The 25,677-nt window shown below is 41.1% G+C and overlaps 1 protein-coding gene across 1 annotated transcript in view; it reads right to left on the reverse strand.

Moving 5' to 3' along the window:
* The window catches only part of dlg2 (discs, large homolog 2), a 176,661-nt gene that overhangs the window by 131,612 nt on the left and 19,372 nt on the right, over positions 1-25,677 (reverse strand). The window contains exon 4 of the mRNA XM_080867650.1: positions 4,538-4,674. Coding sequence (XP_080723776.1) covers positions 4,538-4,674 — 137 coding nt within the window. The remainder of the gene's footprint in view (positions 1-4,537; positions 4,675-25,677) is intronic.

A 25,677-nucleotide genomic window follows, 5' to 3' on the forward strand; every position in this document is an offset into this window, starting at 1 on the left:
CTTCATGAACTTCTTCACAAATAACATTTTTATCATTAGAGGAAAAATTACCAGTAATCATCCCACAGATGTAATATTATCTACAGTTACTCTTAGTACCATTGATGTTAAGTTAGACTCTTGTATAGGAATTTCCTTTACTTATGTATTAATCACATTATTTTGTTGTATAATGCCTTGGTGCCACTGGATTTTAACAAGTCTCACACTCATACAGTAAGACAAATGGTGGGGGTGTAGCAAGGAAGTTGGGGGAAGCAGACGACTCCACAGGAAGACTCTTTTGTCTCTTTGAGGACTCTGCGAGGTAGCAAGGGAGTGTGAACCTTAAGGTGTGAAACAGCTGTGTACTGCCTTTTGTTCCTGGAGAAGGTATTTAACTGAGAGCCATGCTAGGCTCAGACTCTGCTGACCATCTGCCCCGCGGTCATGTAGGCTCTCCACAAGCTGGGTTGTCTGTGCTTTGTGTTTTTTGTTTAAAGAATGTTAGCTACCGCTCACCGCTCGTCTGCAGGCTTTATTTAATGGAAAACTTCCACAACACTCTTTTTCTGCAATTGATCTTTCTGAGTTAACTTCAATAATTACTTCCTCCAAACCATCAACGTGTCTTTTAGACCCCATTCCTACAAAACTGCTCAAAGAAGTCCTGCCATTAATTAATGCTTCGATCTTAAATATGATCAACCTATCTCTAATAATCAGCTATGTACCACAGGCCTTCAAGCTGGCTGTAGTTAAACCTTTACTCAAAAAGCCATCTCTAGACCCAGCAGTCTTAGCTAATTATAGGCCAATCTCCAACCTTCCTTTCATATCAAACATCCTTGAAAGAGTAGTTGTCAAACAGCTAACAGATCATCTGCAGAGGAATGGTTTATTTGAAGAGTTTCAGTCAGGCTTCAGAGCTCATCACAGCACAGAAACAGCTGAAAATCTTAGAAATATGGTATCTAAGCAGATTCTTACTCTGGATGGCATTACCTTGGCCTCCAGTAACGCTGTGAGGAACCTTGGAGTCATTTTTGACCAGGACATGTCCTTCAACGCACATATTAAACAAATATGTAAGACTGCTTTCTTCCATTTGTGCAACATCTCTAAAGTTAGAAATATCCTGTCTCAGAGTGACGCTGAAAAACTAGTTCATGCATTTATTACTTCCAGGCTGGACGACTGTAATTCATTATTATCAGGAAGTCCTAAAAACTCCCTGAAAAGCCTTCAGCTAATCCAAAATGCTGCAGCAAGAGTCCTGACAGGTAGAGCAGGGCGATATGGCCAAAAATATTTATCACGATATATATTTGAAAATTTGCGATAACGATATAACCGACGATATAATTGATGCGAGACAAAATACAACTCCACAACATTACTAGTGCAAAAAGACAACCTTCCATTTATTTTCACTTAAACAAGAAGCTGGTTTTTATGTACATTAAAGCTTTATAAAAATGTAACAGTGCAAATGCAAATTCCTTGCTGAAAGTTTAACCAAAAGGCATTTCCAGCAGAAATGGGCTGACATATCCTGAGCATAACCATGTATAATATCCACTGAAGTTAAAAAGAGGTGCTTTGCAACATTAAACTGCAGTGTGCAGTACGCATTTTTCGGACCATAAGGTGCACGGGATTATAAGGCACATTAAGCGAAACAAAGCAGTCAGATAAATCAAACTTTATTAAACTCATTCTTCTTGCTTCCTCCACTTCTGTACCATTGATTCATTAATGTTGAATTCTCTGGCAGCTGCTCTATTCCCATGTTGTTGCAGTATATTAATGACTAACCTCGTATTGTGGATGGATTATCTCAGTTGTTCTCCTGACTGAAGTTTGGTCCGTTTACAGCATCCTGCCATGCGATTGCATTTGTCTCTAACCATGAGGAACCTTCACGTTAACTTTTATAAGTGGAAAAGTGTTAGTGTTCGTCCTCCAGCTTCACTATGTTATGCTAACATAGCTGTGTCGCTAGCGATCACGTAGCACATCATTATATATCAGCTAGCCCAACTTCAGTAACCCTACAAACATCACTGTTTTTAGTTTCCTGTCTTCATTTATGTTGGAAGTGATAGCAGAGCTGTACGTTTGAATTTTTTCAGAAATCTCTCAGTCAGAACATGCTATATCATGCTTAGGTAACTAGCGAAACTAGCGAGCTAACTTCCGCTAGCTTCCTGCTAACTTCTAACTCCGTTAAATGTAATAACTTTTGTTTCCATGGATGCCTGGAAGTTAAACTTTATAGTTACACCTGGTAAAGCAGCAATGCTGATCGTTTTATTAAAGATGAAAGAATTTAGACAGTTTTTAACTCTAAGTGATGCTGCAGTGTTGTTTGACCTGAAGCATACGGAGTTTAGGACCCAGATTACTCCCAGATTTAAGAGCATCTTAGTCCGACAAATACGACAATAACAACGGCCGCTTGCATGTTCTGCAAAAAAATGTGCTTTGTTGTGTATCTGACGGACAAACACCAAACCAGTTCCACATCACTGAAGTTGCACCATTTTTACAAACCAATTCTGGTTCATCTGTTTCACTCAACAATCGGCCATGTGCGTATGAAAACAAAGGCACTGCGCATGCGCGTTTTACTCCCATTCTATCGCGATATTTCATTTTCCTATCGTTGCCTAACATTATACCGGTATTACCGTGAACGGTATAATGTGGCCCAGCCCTACTGACAGGGACTAGAAAGAGAGAGTAGATTTCTCCTGTTTTGGCTTCCCTTCATTGGCTTCCTGTTAAATCCAGAATTCAAAATCCTGTTCCTCACACAGCCTGGTTCTGGCATCTTCCTGTTAAAAGGGAGTTTTTCCTTCCCATTATCGCCTAAGTGCTTGCTCATAAGGGGCTATATGGTTGTTGGGTTTTTCTCTGTATGTATTATTGTAGGGTCTACCTTACAATATAAAACATTATATAAATAAAATCAAATTGAATTAACATTACAGGGTGCTATATAAAATGCACAAACAACTGAAGGAGGAGCATATGAATCCTGCTTCCAGGTCCAAACTGCTCGTGGAGATATCATCTGAATTTCAGGAGCGGGACCACTCCTCCTTCACGCCCCCTCCGGCTTCAGCCTATAAAATCCCCCCTTCTCCAATACCTGCTGTTCTCCCTAGCGAGCTAACTTCCTGCTAACTTCTAACTTTGTTAAATTTAATAAATCCTGTTCTCATGGATACCTGGATGTTAAACTTAATTGTTACACCTGGTAAAGCAGCAACACTGATGATTTTATTACAGATGAAAGAATTTAGACAGTTTGTAACTCTCAGTGATGCCACAGTGTTCGTTTGACTTTGGGACCTGAAGGGGAGTTTGGACCTGGAAACAGCTAATGTCGTCAGACTTAAAGACCAGATTGTCACAGACATAGTATAAAAGATTGACATAGCTTCCACAGTTTGGCCAATCAGTGGTGTCACTCAATGAGTCATAAAAGCCTCTCCTTCACGAAAATCAAAATCACCATTTTTGAAACTTTGCAACGAGAGAAATAACTACACAAAGAACAATACGCTGGTCTCTGAGTCTGACAAAAAGCTGTACACAGACCATTGCCTTCACGTGCTCCTTTGTTATAGTGTTGTGTTGCATATAAATTACATCGCAATAACATGTAAAGACTCTGGGCCATTTTGTTATAATGACCCAATGCACACTAGGTGGTATTGAATTGTAATGGAAAATGACGTAGTCGAGTTGAGCTGAGTAGGTACTAGTGGAAAAGGGCTAATTGAAGTCTATGGGAAACAGGCCTCTGTGCTGAACCTGTAAACACTTCCCAGCTGAGTTTACAGGCTGTCTCTCATTTTAGGTCATACTAAATACAACATTACGTTCGCTGTGTAAATTTTGGTCATTTGTGTGTGAGAAAGGAGGGTGCAGGGTGTGTCCAGTTTCTCAGTCAGATGCACCCCTCCCTCATCGCGTCCAATTTCAAAACACCAAGATGCCTGCAGCAAAAACGCTTCATAATGGGTTTTCACAAACCAGTGGATGTCAAGGTAGCTATATCCATTTTCGATACTTTCAGTGGTCAAAGTAACTTATCTAGAAAGCTAAACAACACTTTTTACACCGAGTAGTCATGCCTTTACTTACATACAGTATGGTGCAAATGGTGCAGGTGCTAAAAAATACCCCATGTTCTCCTCAACACATTTGCTCACACTTTGCAGGGTACTTGAATTAAGGTATAGTTCCAGTAAAGCACAACAAATATAGAATTAGCAGCTCAGATTATCACATTCAGCTGAATAGCACACTGATTGTCAAGAGTCAGATTCAGATGACTGATCACCAGAAACTACATCTCCCTACACCTGCTCATGGCTCTCTTAAAAGGGTTTTTATCCCCACACTCAGCATGCTATTGCTGTTAATGCTTCACCGCTCAGCCTTTGTCTGTTTTACTTTCCAAAAGGCTTTAGCAGGCAGACACCCTTGTCATAAAAAGGTAATTCACTATCTATAGGGCTGATACAGTGTGTCAGACACTCACCTGCTCTACTGGACAGGTAGAGTTTGGTACAGAAAGACTTTTCTCCCACTTGTCCGCCATGTGGTTGAGTTCCTCTAGCTTTTGCTTGGAGCTTTTCTGTGTGTTTAATAGAGTCACTTCATAGAACCCCTGGATATCTGTGAACATACACATGTTAAATGATGTAGGGGCTGTTGACAGTTGATTGGCTTAAGTGGATGGTAGATATGTCAAATGGTGAATGGGCTGATTCTTATACAGCACTTTTCTACTCTCCCGGAGCACTCAAAGATCTTTACACAGCCTCATTCACCCATTATTCACACCATTAATACAAACAGTTCTTTTTCTAAGTGCTTTCTATCTGACATTCACACACATGGATCCACGTGGATGGATGCATCAGAGAGCAAGTTGAGGTCAACAAACAACCTTTAGTCCGCAGCTTGGACCTTTCTGTCAGAGCTGCAGACTAAAGGTTGTTTTTGGTAGTGTTTGAGTGTTAATAAAATTATCTTTAAAACTGCAAAACCCAGGAAGAAAATGTCCACAGAAAATATGTGGTCTTATCTGACCGGGCAGGTAGCTGCACTTGTGCAAATATATCCTGGTATTTTGCATGAATGTCAGTTTGAGTAACTGCAATACTTTCACTGCATTCTGTAGCTATGAACTGAACATCTGTTAGGTTGTCTTTACAACATATAATATAAAGCATTTGCATTTTGTGACTCAAGTGAACTTTTTAATATTCGGTTAAAGTGTAAGTAAGTAAAATTGATTTATATAGCACTTTCCACAGATAGAAATCACAATGTGCTTCACAATAAAACAATAAAACCAGAAATATAAATAAAATAATATGAAACAATGAAAAGCTTGTTTGTATAGAAATGTCAGCTGCTTTTCAAAGGAGTCAGTCTAGACAGCGTAAAGACAATGGAAGAGAGTTCCACAGCCTTGGTGCCTGAAAAACCCGATCCCGATGAGTGTTTTTATTTTCAAAGTGCAGGAACATTTTTTGAATGGCCAGCCATGTTTTACTAAAGAATCAAAGCCGTGGCAAGTGATCTGGCACTATGGCCTTTTACATTTACATTTAAATGGATATTAATAAAAAGAATGCATTAGTATTCACAACCAGACACTAAATAATGTTTCTGCCCCAATCATGTAACAATGTTTCCATGCATTTCTGTATTTAGAAATAATAAATCAACTTTTTTAGCCCATTAAGAAATTAATGGACTAAAAACTTTCTAGATGTATATTTTGAAATACACTAAGAACAGTCACAGTTCAATTTTTTATCATTCAAATTAAAGCAGGCTTTTACAGAAGCAGATGAATGCAGGGAAATTTATGCAAATCCCCCAAAGCTCTTGAAATAGTGTGGTGAGTAAATGTGTAAGTCTCTATGAACCAGTTATTATTTGTCACTCAATTATTTTGAGAGAATCAAGATTCAGAAATATACTGTATGTCAACTATGCATGTGTTAGGGTTTGTTAGGGTTTTCAGACATTTAAAGAATGTGTTTTTTGTGTGTACCTCAATGTCAATTCAACAAGTTCTGAGATAAACGCTCTCCTTCATATAATCCAGTGCATTTCAAAACTATCCACTGTTACCATGGTAACAGAACATTGTAACATGTTATTCATTTAACCTCCTAAGACCCGAACTCTTCCACGGCAGCATTTTTAATTTCCTTTTGGGCTGATTGGGACCTGATAAATGTAAAAACAAAGAATTACGTGATTTTTTTTTTTTTACCTAATTTTTGTTCTAAGAAAAATGAGAGCCACATCTGAGGATATTCGTTTAAAATTTTGATAGAACAGTAGCAGTATAATGTCCTCGTAAGTGGATATCAGACCCTTGTGGAGCAACATTGAGTATTTTGGTCTAAATAACCCAAAATGTGATGTCCCCATATGTGGACGCCAGGTCCTAGTAGGTTAAAAAAGCAACCACAGCCTCAGTTTTACCAAAAGTAGCAAAAATAACTCACACATGCAGTGAAACCTCCCGGTTCTCCCCTCATGTTGCAGCACTGCTGTCTCATGAAACAGTGTTGCTGTGCTGCGAGAGGACCAGATGCCAAGCTAACAGCATGCCTAATCCTCAGACACAGAAGCTCCCTGTTCTCTTCAATACAATGACCTTACACCCCACATAGCTGATTTCTAATTCAGCTCTCATCTGAATAATGCTCATAACGCATTTAGCAGTTCTTTTCAACTCTCCCGTTAATGCTCAAACCTACATTTTTTCAAATGGCTAAGTGTAAAAATTGCATCACTAAATGACTGGCACAAGACTGTCTAAGAGTTATTTAAAATGGAAAAGATTACCATCTCTAACAGATTTCAAACAAATTTGTTGAGATTTGGGATAAATGGAAACATTACATTTTGTCAAGACGATCTATATGGTTGTGATGATGAATTGGTTCTTGTGGGGGGAGTTGGCAGACAGTACCAGAAGAAGATGCTTTAAGTGCATGTGATTATGCATAGCAGATGTTGACAGATGTTTTATATCTCTGCCTCTGCTGATTTGACTTTTTGCAAACATTACATATTACTTTGGTTTTGTCTGCAGCACTGAGTGTAAAATGCTTCCACACAGAACTTGAGTTTTTTGGCCGGTGGAGGACCAAGAGGTGCTCAGCAGCAGCTACACTCTTTTCTATTTGGTTGCCCAAATCCATGTGGGGAGTTTCAGCTAAGTTAATGAGTGACGGGAAGCTACGCTAAGGTTAACTGGCCTACGTCTTGCTGTCTGCAAAAGACAGAGTAACTTAAACGTACCATATAACTCACACAAGTGCATACAATTCGACACAACTACACAAGCATTGTTTTAACCTTTTTAACCGAGCGTTAACATTACTCTGTCAACAGCCTATTGTCTAAATGACCAAGCTAACAGAGCTCCGTAAACAGAGCGAACATGAGAGACCCGACTGCAGACGTCAATAACGCAGCGTAATGGAAAAATCTCCCGATCTTCGCAAAAGTTATAAACTGCCTCCGGAACCCAGTTAAGGTACAAAAAAAATCTATTCAACAAAAATAATGATGCAGTTCAGTCTTTTTTGGCTCAGCCGAGCCTCTCTGCAGCCAGCTGTGTCAGTCACGTCACTCACTCATCCATGCTCAAATTTTTTTACGTGCGCTCAGAATAGTGGCACAAAAATAATGCCATACATTTGCCGTTAGTAATTTCATAATTCTAGGAATCGTCTAGTTTGCTGACACTGATCATGTTGGCACTCTGCTTGCGTTACAACAACGGTCATTTTTAAATGTTTTTTTATCGTGATGTGTCTGTTTACTGGCCCTGGTTTAAGCGGAGCTGGATTAAGGGCTTCTGTGGGCGACATGACAAAAAATACACATTTTGCATTAGAATATGATTTTTTGTTGGCATCAGAGACTGAAAGTAACAAAGTACAAATACTTCATTACTTAAGTAGAATTTTCTGGTATCTGTACTTTACCGCTGTACTTTTTTGTGCCTACTTTATACTTCTGCTTCTTACATTTTAGCACGAGTATCTGCACTTTGTACTCCCTACATTTTCAAATCAGGGTCATTACACTATACCCCCCCCCCCCCCCCCCCCCCCGCTGCTTTGCAAGATTACTTTAAACTTTTGTACAGTACAAAATACTGTACTTCTTACTTCCACTTGAGTAAAAAGTTGAGTGAATACTTCTACTTTTAGTCGAGTATTTTTAAACAGTGGTATCTAAACTTTAGTAAGGAATGTGTGGACTTTTGACACCTCTGGTTGGCATTTAGTGGTCAGTTTAAAACGCATTTGTTTTTTGCTTGTTATCGAACAAATTCACTTCACTACTTTTCACCTTCAGTAACATCAATGCACATTGTTCCATTCACTGCATATTGCACTTTATTCATGTCTTTCATTCCACCTGCATCAACATTGAAAAGTTCGTCAGAAAGCGATTTATATATTTATAAATACTAATATTCTCTATTCTATGCTCTACTGCTTTTTTATTGCCCAGATTTGAGTTAGCCTTTGTTAAATTGTCTGTTATATGTCAATAGATATGTATGTTACAAAAAACAGAGTGTCTGGTAAATTATGTTTTTTTTAAAGAATTGTCTCCCCAAATCTTTTACATGCCAGAGGATGTTACAATGGGTGGTGCCTGTGTAAACTGTAACTGTATTCAATAAAAAGGCTGCATGGTAGGCTGTTTATTTGAAGGAAACAGGTGAGGAGCGTTCAGCTCCAAGATCCTGGTTCCGACCAGCCTCCCTTGCTAGCAAGTAAAATCGATCAATTGCTGTTCGTCTTGCTTCGTTAACGGGAATAAGTTTCTAAACCAGCAGGGCCTGTGGAGGCGCAGACCCAACATAAAGTTATAAATATGCACTTCTTTTCAGCACTTCTGCAGTCTCTTTGTTGACTTACAAGTTGCTTTTCACATTGTACAGTTCAGTGCATTCATCAGCTAGAAAAAAGTGTGTTTTCATTAAATATATTTTTATTTCCTATTCACCACATTTCTTGACAGCTCTAGTGATCCATACCATTTTGCCTTTATTATTGAGGATGGCTTGGATGTTTTTGTTAACACGTGCAATCTGATTGTTGGATAAACTGATTACATTCTATACAACTACTTTGAACTTACATGTGGGGGTTTTTCTCTCTTACAGACAAAATGATATGCTCATCATACATCATACGGCGTGGGGATATGGCAAGGCATTTATTGTCATGTCAGCATTCTTCAATGACAAGTCAGCCACCACTATCAGGACTACTGCAATCTCCGAGGAGCCCCGCCTCCCTCCCGCTGCACTCTCCGAGGAGCCCCGCCTCCATCCCGCTGCATTCTCCGAGGAGCCCCGCCTCCCTCCCGCTGCACTCTCCAAGTATGCCGTTATTTTTGTGCCACTATTCTGAGCGCACGTAAAAAAAAGTTTGCAGGTGCAAGTGTTGTATTTTGAGGAGAAATTTATTTTGAGCCAAGAAAAGCTGAATTTGAGTGAACAAAATTCATTGCTGCGTGCAAAAACTGTATTTCAGTGTTTGCTATTATCCACACACACACAACAGCAGCCCCTCTCGCTCAGTTTTTGCATTTGCGCTTGCTCGCAATGTGTTGCTCGCGCTGTCAACATTTCTGCCCGTGCGTGCTCAACTCTTTCTGTACACCTTTATATTTGTGCCACAAAACCAGCCAATCACAGACTTGCAAAAAAATCTGATTGGCTGTTCTGGTCTCCAATCAGCTCGAAATGATGAAATGCAATATCCCAGAATCCATTTCGTCCAAAACTCAAACGAGGCAGTGGCGGAGGACCACAGAGTGGCGGAGTTTGAAATATTACTCTGTCTGGGTCACAAAATAAACTTTTAAGATATTTTCATGCGAGAATGTTTCTGTGTAAACTTCTAATATCTGCTCGATTTATCAAGACATCACATATTTGCATAAGTGCTCTAACGTTTTCGGAGATGCCTGTTAGTAGTGCCTTTTCACTGTGCAATACTTTTTGTTAATATCCAACTGTGTAATAGACTCACAATACTTGAAATGTGCCATTCCCTTGTATTCTTATTCCTATTTATTCTATTTATCCCTTTTGTATACTCTGTATTTATATATGTGTATATAGAGTATATTTCTGCTCACATTCTGCAACTTCTGTCGGTACATGGCAGCCTCGCTTCTGTCAGTCTGCTCCAGGGCAGCTGTGGCTACAACTGTAGCTGCCTCCACCAGTGTGTGAATATGAGAGTGAATGGGTGGATGACTGGGTGTGTAAAGCGCTTTGGGGTCCCTAGGGGGGGACTAGTAAAAGCGCTATACAAATACAGGCCATTTACCATTTACCATTACTGTGCTACTGGAAACTGAATTTCCCGGACGAACCCACCCGAGGGATAAATAAAGTTTCATCTAATCTAATGTAATCTATAGGGCAGTACAGGGCTTTGTATCGACCACTCCGCTGTGATATAATGAGCGGTCACGGTCACGTGGCTTTCCGTTGTCCCGGAGGTCCACCCATTTGTAGTAGTTGGGCAACAGAAGATGCCCGGGACAGTTCAGCCATAACTTTAAACTTCTTCTGCTCATACATGCCTGGGTACGATCTTGTAACCCTAAAGTGGACGCGCAACGAGATATCATAGCGTGGCTCGTTCATCATAGTTTAAACCCCTTGTTTTGCACAAAGGAATACAGCCTCCCGTCTGCAGCTAAACACCCCAATAGCTGTAATAGCTTTAGCCCGGTCGGATTGGGCAGCAAAGGGCTGCTTAAATACTGCAAACTCCTCCACTTGGACCGCTAGCGCTGGCCATAACCATCGCTTGACAGACCCACCACGCCACCATACACATACTTTTTTTTCTTTTTCGAATCTTCGGATCACATGCGTGCCGAACCGTGGAGTGGGATCGGTTCAGATTTCGGATCAACCGTGATCCGTTGCACCACTAGTAATGCGTAAATAGTTATATCAAAATAAGACACACAACTACAACACAGGAAAAGACCCAGGGAAACCGACTTAACGATAAAAACCCTGAAAACCATACATTTCACACCCGAGCCTCAACTCTTGCAGCCCGGTACCAAAAAACTCATGGTACCGGTCCGTGGCCCGGGGGTTGGGAACCGCTGCTGTACAGGAGACACGGCACGAGATTGATTGACAATGGTCTACAGCAATTAGAACGCAGAACACAATGCGCTGTAAAAAAGAAATCCGCGAAACAGCGAGTTCGCGAAAGGTGAACCGTGTTATAGCAAGGGACCACTGTACAATAATTTCCAGTAGCACTGCTGATATATGAAATGGTGAGTTTTGAGGTTGTCTTCAAACAAGTGCATTGTACCAGAAAAAGGTGTTTGAAGGATTAAAAATGTAAAAAGTAATAGATATTTTATATTTATGAAAAAACCTATATGCAGAAAAAGTAGCAAAAGAACATCAAACATGGACACTGTGTATAGTGACCCCCTATGAGCAAGCACTTTGGCACCAGTGGGAAGGAAAAACTCCCTTTTAACAGGAAGAAACCTCCGGCAGAACCAGGCTCAGGGAGGGGCGGGGCCATCTGCTGCGACCGGTTGGGGTGAGAGAAGGAAGACATGATAAAGACATGCTGTGGAAGAGAGACAGAGGTTAATAACAGATATGATTCAATGCAGAGAGGTCTGTTAACACATAGTGAGTGAGAAAGGTGACTGGAAAGGAAAAACTCAATGCATCATGGGAATCCCCCGGCAGCCTATGTCTATTGCAGCATAACTAAGGGAGGATTCAGGGTCACCTGGTCCAGCCCTAACTATATGCTTTTGCAAAAAGGAAAGTTTGAAGCCTAATCTTAAAAGTAGAGATAGTGTCTGTCTCCTGAATCCAAACTGGAAGCTGGTTCCACAGAAGAGGGGCCTGAAAACTGAAGGCTCTGCCTCCCATTCTACTTTTAAATACTCTAGGAACAACAAGTAGGCCTGCAGAGCGAGAGCGAAGTGCTCTAATAGGGTGATATGGTACTACAAGCTCATTAAGATAAGATGGGGCCTGATTATTTAAGACCTTGTATGTGAGGAGCAGGATTTTGAATTCAATTCTGGATTTAACAGGAAGCCAAAACAGGCAAAATATGCTCTCTCTTTCTAGTCCCTGTCAGGACTCTTGCTGCAGCATTTTGGATTAGCTGAAGGCTTTTCAGTGAGTTTTTTGGACATCCTGATAATAATGAATTACAGTCGTCCAGCCTGGAAGTAATAAATGCATGAACTAGTTTTTCAGCGTCACTCTGAGACAGGATATTTCTAATTTTAGAGATGTTGCGCAAATGGAAGAACGCAGTCTTACATATTTGTTTAATATGTGCATTGAAGGACATGTCCTGGTCAAAAATAACTCCAAGGTTCCTCACAGCGTTACTGGAGGCCAAGGTAATGCCATCCAGAGTAAGAATCTGGTTAGATACCATATTTCTAGGCTTTTCAGGGCCGAGTACAATAACCTCAGTTTGATCTGAATTAAGAAGCAGAAAGTTAGCGGCCATCCAGGTCTTTATGTTTTTAAGACATTCCTGCAGTTTAACTCATTGGTGTGTGTTATCTGGCTTCATGGACAGATAGAGCTGGGTGTCATCTGCATAGCAGTGTAAATGTATGCTATGTCTTCTAATGATACTGCCTAAGGGAAGCATGTATAATGTAAACAGAATTGGTCCTAGCACTGAACCCTGTGGAACTCCATAATTAACCTCAGTGTGTGAAGAGGACTCTCCATTTACATGCACAAACTGGAGTCTATTAGATAGATATGATACAAACCACTGCAGTGCAGTACCTGTAATACCTACAGCATGTTCTAATCGCTCTAATAGGATATTATGGCCAACAGTATCGAACGCTGCACTGAGGTCTAGCAGGACAAGCACAGAGATGAGTCCACTGTCAGAGGCCATAAGAAGATCATTTGTAACCTTCACTAAAGCTGTTTCTGTGCTGTGATGAGCTCTGAAACCTGACTGAAACTCTTCAAATAAGCCATTCCTCTGCAGATGATCTGTTAGCTGTTTGACAACTACTCTTTCAAGGATTTTTGATATGAAAGGAAGGTTGGAGATTGGCCTATAATTAGCTAAGACTGCTGGGTCTAGAGATGGCTTTTTGAGTAAAGGTTTAACTACAGCTAGCTTGAAGGCCTGTGGTACATAGCCAATCATTAGAGATAGGGTGATCATGGGGCGACCGTGGCTCAGGGGGTTGGGAATCGCATCTGTAACCGGAAGGTCGCCGGTTCGATCCCTGGGCTCTCTGTCCTGGTCGTTGTGTCACTTTACCCTACTTGCCTACTGGTGTTGGCCAGAGGGGCCGATGGCGCGATATGGCAGCCTCGCTTCTGTCAGTCTGCCTCAGGGCAGCTGTGGCTAGAACTGTAGCTTGCCTCCACCAGTGTGTGAATGTGCGAGTGAATGAATAGTGGTATTGTAAAGCGCTTTGGGTGCCTAGAAAAGCGCTATATAAATCCATTATTATCATATTTAAGATTGAAGAATTAATTAATGGCAGGACTTCTTTGAGCAGTTTTGTAGGAATGGGGTCTAAAAGACAGGTTGATGGTTTGGAGGAAGTAATTATTGAAGTTAACTCAGAAAGATCAATTGGAGAAAAAGAGTCTAACTTAACATCAATGGTACTAAGAGTAGCTGTAGATAATATTACATCTGTGGGATGATTACTGGTAATTTTTTCTCTAATGATAAAAAGTTTATTTGTGAAGAAGTTCATGAAGTCATTACTAGTTAACGTTAAAGGGATTGTTGGCTCAAAAGAGCTCTGACTTTTTGTCAGCCTGGCTACAGTGTTGAAGAGAAACCTGGGGTTGTTCTTATTTTCTTCAATCAGTGACGAATAGTAAGATGTTCTGGCTTTGCGGAGGGCTTTCTTATAAAGCAGCAAACTATTTCTCCAGGCTAAATGATGATCCTCTAGATTTGTGACACGCCATTTCCTCTCCAGATTACGAGTCATCTGCTTTAGGGTATGTGTTTGAGAATTATACCACGGAGTCAGGTACTTCTGATTAGAGACCTTAGTTTTCACAGGAGCTACAGTATCCAGAGTCGTACGTAGTGAGGAGGTGAAATTATTAACAAGATAATCGACCTCTGTTGGGGTAGCGTTCAGATAGCTGCTCTGCTCTATGTTGGTACAGGGCATTGAAGATGATAACAGTGGGTGGATTATATTCTTAAACTTAGTTACAGTGCTTTCAGAAAGACATCTACTTTGATAAAGTCTACTCTCCACCGCTGTGTAATCGATTATTGTAAATGTAAATGTTATCAGGAAATGATCAGACAGGAGAGGGTTTTCAGGAAACACTGTTAAATGTTCAGTTTCTATGCCATATGTTAAAACAACGTCTAGAGTGTGATTAAAGTGGTGGGTGGGTTCTTTTACATTTTGAGAGAAACCAATTGAGTCTAATAACAGATTAAATGCCATGTTGAGGCTGTAATTTTTAGCATCTACATGGATGTTAAAATCACCCACAATAATTATTTTATCTGAGCTCAGAACTAAATTAGATATAAAGTCTGAGAAATCAGACAGAAACTCTGTGTAAGGCCCAGGTGGACGATAGATGATAACAAGTAAGACTGGTTTCTGAGTTTTACAGCTGGGGTGGACAATGTTAAGCATCAGGCTTTCAAATGAATTAAAAGTCTGTCTGGGTCTTTGGTTGATTAATAGGCTGGTGTGAAAAATTGCTGCCACACCTCCCCCTCGGCCTGTGCTTTGAGGTTTCTGGTAGTTAGAATGACTCGGGGGTGTTGATTAATTTAAACTAACATAATCATCCTGCTGCAACCAGGTTTCTGTAAGGCAGAGTAAATCAATTTGTTGATCAATTATTAAGTCATGTACTAACAGAGACTTGGAGGAGAGAGACTTGATATTTAATAATCCACATTTCACTGTTTTACTCTTTGGTTCAGATGTGGATACTGTATTGTTCTTTCTTTGTAATTGTTTATGTTTAAGTTGTTTGTTGCTGGTTTTTAGTTTGTTTTAGAAGATTAGATTGTTTTAGTTTGTTTTAGTTTGTTTTGGGTAGCAGGAGGAGAGAAGCTACAGAGAGGCGTGTAAGACTGCAACTCTGCTTCCTGGTCCCAACTCTGGATAGTCATACTTTGGGGGTGCTGCGAGATCGATCAACTTTAGACCAGACAACAAACTACGGAGGCTCCGGAAAAGTGCAATCAAACGATGAGTTTTATTATCACAGGAGAACAACCAACCGTCAGCATACGGATTGTTTTGCTCTGACAAGAATACATTGGGTTCTGGTTTTATAGGATAAAATATCACACCTACGTCAATACAGTTCAAAAATACATGGTGACAGACGGGCAAAAGTTCAACTCGTGCAGACAAGGGTACATCACGTACACTTCTAATAACCATACACTGACATATTACTTCTCTTTTCTACATTACTTGCCTTTTAAGGTAATAACTTCAGGTCTTAGCATCTCTGAGACCTAATAATGGACCCTCGTCATTAATCACTAAGTAGAGTACTTTGCAGCCAGTCTCAAACTGAAGCAGAAGACGCTTAGGCCTTCGCTCAGACCTGCTACTAGATTAATATGTGTATCGTAAGCGTGCATGCAATTAACCTGCTATGTTCTCATCTCCCCTCAGCATGTATCATCTGGACACTCTCACCAGTGAAGCTTAAAACCTTCTAGAATGGAATATCAACTCTAACCAAGCACATTTATGCATTGTGTATAAAATGAACTCAACCTATAAAAATAGAAAGGTCAATGTGATGACAGACATATTCAATGCAATATAAACCCTGTAAGAAATATTACTGATAAATGATACTGTGAAACATGTTATTAATACATTCTTCATAAGGCAAATTATATGGTAGCAATAAAAGAATCTCTGAATCCCAACAGGGGGTTTAATAAATTTGTCCATATTTCTAGAAATGAGAGCTGCTCCATCCAAAGTGGGATAGATGCCGTCTCTCCTAACAAGACCAGGTTTCCTCCAGAAGGTTTGCCAATTATCTATGAAGCCCACATCGTTTCTGGGACACCACTCAGACAGCCAGCAATTTAAGGAGAACATGCAGCTAAACATGTCGCTCCTGGTCTGATTGGGGAGGGGACCAGAGAAAACTACAGAGTCCGACATTGTTTTGGCAAAGTTGCACACCGATTCAATATTGATTTTAGTGACCTCCGATTGGCGTAACCGGGTGTCATTACTGCCAACGTGAATTATGATCTTACTGAATTTACGTTTACCCTTACGTTTTAAATTTCCTTCAATGTCGCCTGCTCTGGCCCCTGGAAGACAATTGACTATGGTTGCCGGTGTCTCTAGCTTCACATGTCTGAGAACAGAATCACCAATTACTAGAGTTTGACCCCCGGCGGGTGTGTCGCCGAGTGGGGAAAAACGGTTAGACACATGAACGGGTTGGTGGTGTACCTGGGGCTTCTGTTTAGGACTATGCTGCCTCCTCACCGTCACCCAGCCGCCCTCTTTCCCCAGCTGCTTGGGGTCTGCCGGGGAACAGCTAGCGGGGCCTACGCTATCTTCGGCTGCACCAGCTACAGGGGCCTGGCTAGCTACAGGTGAATGAAGGGTGCGAAGCCGAGTCTCCAATTCAGTAATCCTGGCCTCCAGAGCTGCAAATATGCTACATTTGTTACAGATATAATTACTGCTAAAGGAGGCCGAGGAGTAACTAAACATCTGACACAATGAGCAAGAAAGTGCAGGAGGGACAGGTGAAGTAGCCATGGTGCTAACGAGTCGGCTACGAGCTAAGCTAAGCTAGCGAAACAGTACAGAGACAGTGAGTGAATACTTTGGCTATAAATTAGGTAGTGAGTACACAGAAAGTGTGCTTCGGATGAAGCACGTGAAGATTATACTATGAAAAAGAATGTATTTAAAAGTTGTTAATTTAAATTGCTAAGCAAATAAGCTACTCAGAAACACCACTGTGTTTGAGCAGGAACAGGAAGTGATACTCTACCGCAGAGCGAGCGAACACCAAGTGACAGCGCCACAGCTTGGCTTGCCATCACCAGTGTGTGTGAATGGGTGGATGCTTGAATGTAGTGTAAAGCCCTTTGGGGTCCATAGGAACGAAGTAAAGTGCTATACAAATACAGGCAATTTAACTCCAACTTCAAATAGCAATTTTTAGGTATCCTGATCTATATAGTCAAATATTGCATAAAAGCAACATAACCCATTTCTATCACTGTAGATTGATTCACAATTTATGTAGCAATTATCTGACCCTGTTAGTAACTGCAATAAATAGAATAAATATAGCAGTTTTTTTGACCAATCCAAACTGCAAAGTGATGTCGGAGTAACTTCTTTTATAAGTCATTTTTGAACCCCCAACGCCGGGGCCGTGCTCTTCTGGACAGAGATCTCAGGGGCGTCTGTCCCTACGGGCTTCTTTCTCTGCTTGTACCCCACTACTATGTCTTGTTGGTCAGTCAATACCACTTTAACTTGGTCATTCTCAATCACCTTTAGAACCATATCCCATTGTGACCTTTGTACTTCCAGGCCATACTCAGTACAGATCTTCCTGTATGCTGTGCCCTGGCTGCTAGCATCTTCCACCCTGAAGTTATGTGCTTGATTGTCTCAGAGGGATTATGATTAGTGCATCTGTGCTGTCTTCCAGTCCAGATTTGTGCAGCCGCTGGTAGTATGTCTCAATATCAGCAACTTCTTCTGTCTGATGCCAGTACATGCCATGCAGGGGCCTGACCTTTCATGATGGTTCTTCTTGCTTCTTCTTCTTTCTTGGCTATCTGCTGCCTGGATCAATCACTAAGCACATGATCATCTGTGGCCACCTTCCTGATGTATTAATGGATCTTTGTTCTATGGTTCTTATACTCACTAGTTCTCAGCCTCCTTCCTTCCACTTAGCATACAGTCCCAGGAAGCTGGATTTAGGATGAAACCCTCCATGCGTGGTCAGGAGCTTCCAGGTCTTGATGTCAGTGGCTTCTATCTCCTTCTTTGGACAACTTATTATCCCAACAGGGTACCTTTTCTCCTGTGGTGACCTTCAGTAGCTTCGGTAGGTGTTCACTGCCCAGATTTTGTTCTTCCCATTTAACTGACTTCTCAGGACTTGCCTTACTCTCTTCAGGTGTTTGTTGGTGACCAGGAGTGACAAGTTTAGCCGCATGTTCTCCTTAAATTGCTGGCTGTCTGAGTGGTGTCCAAAAAACGATGTGGGCTTCATAGATAATTGGCAAACCTTCTGGAGGAAACCTGATCTTGTTAGGAGAGATGGCATCCATCCCACTTTGGATGGAGCAGCTCTCATTTCTAGAAATATGGACAAATTTACTAAACCCCCCAAAATATGACTATCCAGAGTTGGGACCAGGAAGCAGAGTTGCAGTCTTACACGCCTGAACCAAAGAGTAAAACAGTGAAATGTGGATTATTAAATATCAAGTCTCTCTCCTCCAAGTCTCTGTTAGTACATGACTTAATAATTCCATCCATCCATCCATTCGCTTCCGCTTATCCTTTTCAGGGTCGCGGGGGGCGCTGGAGCCTATCCCAGCTGTCATAGGGCGAGAGGCAGGGTACACCCTGGACAGGTCGCCAGTCTGTCGCAGGGCCAACACACAGGGACAGACAACCATTCGCACTCACATTCACTCGCACATTCACACCTAATGGCAATTTGGATTTTCCAATTAACCTATCCCCACAAGCTGCATGTCTTTGGACAGTGGGAGGAAGCCGGAGTACCCGGAGAGAACCCACACAAACACGGGGAGAACATGCAAACTCCACACAGAAAGACCCCGGCCTGATGGTGGAATTGAACTCAGGACCTTCTTGCTATGCGGCAACAGTGCTAACCACCGTGCAGCCGACTTAATAATTGATCAACAAATTGATTTACTCTGCCTTACAGAAACCTGGTTGCAGCAGGATGATTATGTTAGTTTAAATGAATCAACACCCCCGAGTCATTCTAACTAGGGCTGAACGATATATCGCATTTGCGATAATATCGCGACATGATCAAGTGCAATTTTCTAACCGCAAAGGCTGCAATTATACTCTGGACATGTCCAAATTCATGGGCTGCATCCTCCTGAGGCCGCATTTGTAGACCGATTACGTCACAGCGACGCGCCGAAGGCTGTCCAAATTACTACCATATCCCAGAATTCATAGCGCGGCCCAGCCAAACTCCAGTTTCCAGCAATGGCGGCCGCTACTAAGTTTTAAAATTACTCATACTAATCTTTCTAGGTCGCAAAATAAACTTTTAACATATTTTCAGGCGAGAAAGTAGTTGTGTAAACATCAAATATCTGCTCGGTTTATCAAGATATCCCATATTTGCAAAAGTGCTTCGACGTTTTCAGAGGCGTCTGCTACCCACCAGCTCGACAGCTAGCCGGGAGCTCGAGGGTCGCTGAGAACGGCACAACTCCCGGCACATCATTTTCAGATCACCGCGGAGTTTCGCTGCTCGGGTTAAACGTAATATGTAAGTCACTTAGACAACCTAAAAATGTTATTGTTGGGCTTTTTTCAGTGTTTTGTTTGTTCGTGAGTAAATCGGTTTGGCTGAGATTAAAGTTATTAGATTAGATAAAATAAAACTTTATTAATCCCCCGGGTGGGTTCCTCCTTGGTTTTCACACAGCTGACTTAACGTCAAACAGAAAACTTATTAAACAGAAGTGTGAGACAGTCGAGAATTTACACCAGTGTCTGGTTGTATTTTAGATAGCAAGAAGCAGACGGCCGAGTTTATTAAACTCCACCGAGACAGCGGTGACGCTAATCAGAACTAGACCGTCCAATTTCACGCCTTTAAACTTTAAAGGCGTGTTTGTGTGTGTGTTTATACAATTGCTATTATGTTTGCACTTTATGTGTAATGTTACTGACTGCAGAGATCAGTAAGATGTGTGTATTTTTTATTTATTAGTTTTATTTATTTAATATTATTTTTTAATTGAATGACTGTCTAGTAGTTCACAGATGTCGAAAAACTGAGTGTGGTAAAGCCACTGATTTTGTTTATGTATATTTCTGCAATCTGCACATTGTACTGACTTTCATTTTAATGTTTACACCAGGGTTCCTTGTCAGCACTTTATGCTCAGATGTTTGTAAGCTAAAAATAAACTATTGTGTATGTTCAAATATACTGTTGTGATTGAAGAAGTTAAATAAAAATGTCAGTCATCAATTCATGCATCACCTCATGTCATCATAACAGAGGTCTGTCTTCCAGGAAAGAACAGTTTAAAATTAATGTAATATAGTATTGGCCATACTATATGATGTATTGCTTGTCTTTGTTTAATAATACAGAAGACAAAGACCTTAAAAAATAATCGCATATCGCATCGCAATCGCAATATTGGGGCAAAAAAATCGCAATTAGATTATTTTCCATAATCGTTCAGCCCTAATTCTAACTACCAGAAACCTCGAAGCACAGGCCGAGGGGGCAGTGTGGCAGCAATTTTTCACACCAGCCTATTAATCAACCAAAGACCCAGACAGACTTTTAATTCATTTGAAAGCCTGATGCTTAACATTGTCCACCCCAGCTGTAAAACTCAGAAACCAGTCTTACTTGTTATCATCTATCGTCCACCTGGGCCTTACACAGAGTTTCTGTCTGATTTCTCAGACTTTATATCTAATTTAGTTCTGAGCTCAGATAAAATAATTATTGTGGGTGATTTTAACATCCATGTAGATGCTAAAAATTACAGCCTCAACATGGCATTTAATCTGTTATTAGACTCAATTGGCTTCTCTCAAAATGTAAAAGAACCCACCCACCACTTTAATCACACTCTAGACCTTGTTTTAACATATGGCATAGAAACTGAACATTTAACAGTGTTTCCTGAAAACCCTCTCCTGTCTGATCATTTCCTGATAACATTTACATTTACAATAATTGATTACACAGCAGTGGAGAGTAGACTTTATCACAGTAGATGTCTTTTTGAAAGTGCTGTAACTAAGTTTAAGAATATAATCCACCCACTGTTATCATCTTCAATCCTCTGTACCAACATAGAGCAGAGCAGCTACCTGAATGCTACTCCAACAGAGGTCGATCATCTTGTTAATAATTTCACCTCCTCACTACGTACGACTCTGGATACTGTAGCTCCAGTGAAAACTAAGGTCTCTAATCAGAAGTACCTGACTCTGTGGTATAATTCTCAAACACGTACCCGAAAGCAGATGACTCGTAATCTGGAGAGGAAATGGCGTGTCACAAATTTAGAGGATCATCATTTAGCCTGGAGAAATAGTTTGCTGCTTTATAAGAAAGCCCTCCGCAAAGCCAGAACATCTTACTATTCGTCACTGATTGAAGAAAATAAGAACAACCCCAGGTTTCTCTTCAGCTCTGTAGCCAGGCTGACAAACAGTCAGAGCTCTGTTGAGCCAACCATCCCTTTAACGTTAACTAGTAATGACTTCATGAACTTCTTCACAAATAACATTTTTATCATTAGAGGAAAAATTACCAGTAATCATCCCAGAGAGGTAATATTATCTACAGCTACTCTTAGTACCATTGATGTTAAGTTAGACTCTTTTTCTCCAATTGATCTTTCTGAGTTAACTTCAATAATTACTTCCTCCAAACCATCAACCTGTCTTTTAGACCCCATTCCTACAAAACTGCTCAAAGAAGTCCTGCCATTAATTAATTCTTCAATCTTAAATATGATCAACCTATCTCTAATAATCGGCTATGTACCACAGGCCTTCAAGCTGGCTGTAGTTAAACCTTTACTCAAAAAGCATCTCTAGACCCAGCAGTCTTAGCTAATTTTAGGCCAATCTCCAACCTTCCTTTCATATCAAAAATCCTTGAAAGAGTAGTTGTCAAACAGCTAACAGATCATCTGCAGAGGAATGGCTTATTTGAAGAGTTTCAGTCAGGTTTCAGAGCTCATCACAGCACAGAAACAGCTTTAGTGAAGGTTACAAATGATCTTCTTATGGCCTCTGACAGTGGACTCATCTCTGTGCTTGTGTTGCTAGACCTCAGTGCAGCGTTCGATACTGTTGGCCATAATATCCTATTAGAGCGATTAGAACATGCTGTAGGTATTACAGGTACTGCACTGCAGTGGTTTGTATCATATCTATCTAATAGACTCCAGTTTGTGCATGTAAATGGAGAGTCCTCTTCACACACTGAGGTTAATTATGGAGTTCCACAGGGTTCAATGCTAGGACCAATTCTGTTTACATTATACATGCTTCCCTTAGGCAGCATCATTAGAAGACATAGCATACATTTACACTGCTATGCAGATGACACCCAGCTCTATCTGTCCATGAAGCCAGATAACACACACCAATGAGTTAAACTGCAGGAATGTCTTAAAGACATAAAGACCTGGATGGCCGCTAACTTTCTGCTTCTTCATTCAGATCAAACTGAGGTTATTGTACTCGGCCCTGAAAAGCTTAGAAATATGGTATCTAACCAGATTCTTACTCTGGATGGCATTACCTTGGCCTCCAGTAACACTGTGAGGAACCTTGGAGTCATTTTTGACCAGGATATGTCCTTCAATGCACATATTAAACAAATATGTAAGACTGCTTTCTTCCATTTGCGCAACATCTCTAAAGTTAGAAATATACTGTCTCAGAGTGACGCTGAAAAACTAGTTCATGCATTTATTACTTCCAGGCTGGACGACTGTAATTCATTATTATCAGGAAGTCCTAAAAACTCCCTGTTAATCCAAAATGCTGCAGCAAGAGTCCTGACAGGGACTAGAAAGAGAGCAGATTTCTCCTGTATTGGCTTCCCTTCATTGGCTTCCTGTTAAATCCAGAATTCAAAATCCTGCTCCTCACATACAAGGTCTTAAATAATCAGGCCCCATCTTATCTTAATGACCTTGTAGTACCATATCACCCTATTAGAGCACTTCGCTCTCACACTGCATGCTTACTTGTTGTTCCTAGAGTATTTAAAAGTAGAATGGGAGGCAGAGCCTTCAGTTTTCAGGCCCCTCTTCTGTGGAACCAGCTTCCAGTTTGGATTCAGGAGACAGACACTATCTCTACTTTTAAGATTAGGCTTCAAACTTTCCTTTTTGCAAAAGCATATAGTTAGGGCTGGACCAGGTGACCCTGAATCCTCCCTTAGTTATGCTGCAATAGACATAGGCTGCCGGGGATTCCCATGATGCATTGAGTTTTTCCTTTCCAGTCTCCTTTCTCACTCACCATGTGTTAACAGACCTCTCTGCATTGAATCATATCTGTTATTAACCTCTGTCTCTCTTCCACAGCATGTCTTTATCCTGTCTTCCTTCTCTCACCCCAACTGGTCACAGCAGATGGCCCCGCCCCTCCCCGAGCCTGGTTCTGCTGGAGGTTTCTTCCTGTTAAAAGGGAGTTTTTCCTTCCCACTGTCATCAAAGTGCTTGCTCATAGGGGGTCATATGATTGTTGGGTTTTTCTCTGTATCTATTATTGTAGGATCTACTGTACAATCTAAAGCGCCTTGAGGCGACTGTTGTTGTGATTTGGTGCCATATAAATAAAATTGAATTGAAATTAAATTAAATTGGTTGTGACTTTCCTAGTGGCCTCTTCATGGTTCCAATTTGGCTGTGGGATTCCCAGGCACTTGTTGCCTTTTGGTAGTACAATCCATTCATTTTTGTCTACCTTTCCTCTCTTCGTTACCATCCAACTTCGTTCTCTAGTCCAAAATATATTTTTGTGCTGTTCCTGTAAATCGTAGTGGTGTAGTGTGGATCATTGAATTGATGTCTCGTTTACATTTGGCATTCAGCTTGGGTGCATGTAGGTGGGTAACGATTGCTTAATTTCGTAGTCAGTATCTGTAGCCAGCTAGCTCCACTAGCCACAGGTCTAGACAGCCTGCTGTACTTCTTAGGCATCCCTTTCTTCATCACACCTGTCTGCAGCTCTGATAGTTAACTATTGACAGCTAACTTCCTTCTGTGCTGCCTTGATCTTGGCCTATACTCTCCTTCTTCATGGGGGGTACTGCACCTTGTGGGTGTTAATCTTGTATCCATGCATCTCAGTAGTCACTACTGCTGTGGTTTGGACCAGCTGGTTGGTTTCAGTGATGGTTACAGTAGGGATTCAATTCAATTCAATTAAACTTTATTGATACTGAAGGTTGACCCAGAAGGAAATTGTCCCTAATGCTGCATTTACATCTTCTAGTAGACCTTTAGATAGTACTTCATGCAATATTCGTAATCAACCATGTTTTATACACACACACACCTACATATGATGTATCAAAATTGTATGAATTTATAGATGCCTCAATATGTAAATGATAGCACATATGACATGAGTGTCTGCAGGTGCAGGATACTTTTTGGGTGTTTTCTTATTGCACTACACCTGTTGGGGCAATCTGTTGGCATGTATTTACCACTGACAGGGACTTGTAGTGTCCTCAATATGTGATGCAATATCATCAGTGGGGGTTTCTTGGGAGCCCCCGCTATTTCCAGTGATTCGCTCCATGGGAGATGTCCCACTAGTGTTATCTCGTGAAGATACTCTATACTCATCCATTGACCAAGTCAATGGTTGAACGATGCCCCATGACACAGCACTGACCTACCCACGTTTTATCATGGTTATGGACAGAGTGTATCGAGTGTGAGTTGTGACACTTGCGCAGATGAGGAACGCACCAAATTTCTGGTGTCAAAAAACACCAGGAAATAGTTTTCCAGGCAGCTGACTATAACTCAATGGCACTGCATATGGAATATGACGGGGTAGGCGCCGACAATTTTCAACGGCAGATAAAGTACTTGTGTTGCTCGCTTCTTGTAGCTCAAAGTTACCCACCAAGTGTCAAGGGCCTTTCGTGGTCACACTGCAAGTTCCGAACATAGACTACAAGATGGTTCTTTCGGACAGGGGAGGAGCCACAAAGGCATATCACCTCAACCTCCTCAAAGCATGGAGAGGCACTGAAACCACTTCTCTGGTGAGCCTGATGAGCTTGGTAAAGGATAGAGATGAGTTTGGATTGGAGGTGCCAAATTCCACCATTCCCACCTCCCTCTATTGTGAAGACCATCTCACAAAGGCTCAGAGAGTAATAGATGCTGTATTGCAGAACCATTTTCCAGGTGGAGAACTCACAGCCAACCCAAAGAAATGTGTGGTTGGATGGATGGAGGTACAGTATCTCGGGGACAAGATAGCGGCCATCGTATCCTGCCAACATCCCAAGACCAAGAAAGATACGAGGCAGGCCAAACTTCACGAAACTGACTAGACCCTTAACTGACCTCGAGTAGTGAGATACAGCATTGTAGAAAAGGAGTGTCTGTGGCAACATTTTGTAATTTCCTCCTCAGACTCCCATTCACCATGCTCAGATCAAGCCCTGCTACAGTGGCTCCATTGCATGAAGGATGTCAATGCCCTAATAGTTCATCTAATGCAACATTCATATGTTCAGGGGTGATCAATCCTTACGTTGGGTGAGTGCTGAGAGTTTGTACATGTGTG

The sequence above is a fragment of the Rhamphochromis sp. 'chilingali' genome (genome assembly GCF_963969265.1).
Source record: "Rhamphochromis sp. 'chilingali' genome assembly, chromosome: 19".
In the NCBI taxonomy this organism is placed as follows: domain Eukaryota; kingdom Metazoa; phylum Chordata; class Actinopteri; order Cichliformes; family Cichlidae; genus Rhamphochromis; species Rhamphochromis sp. 'chilingali'.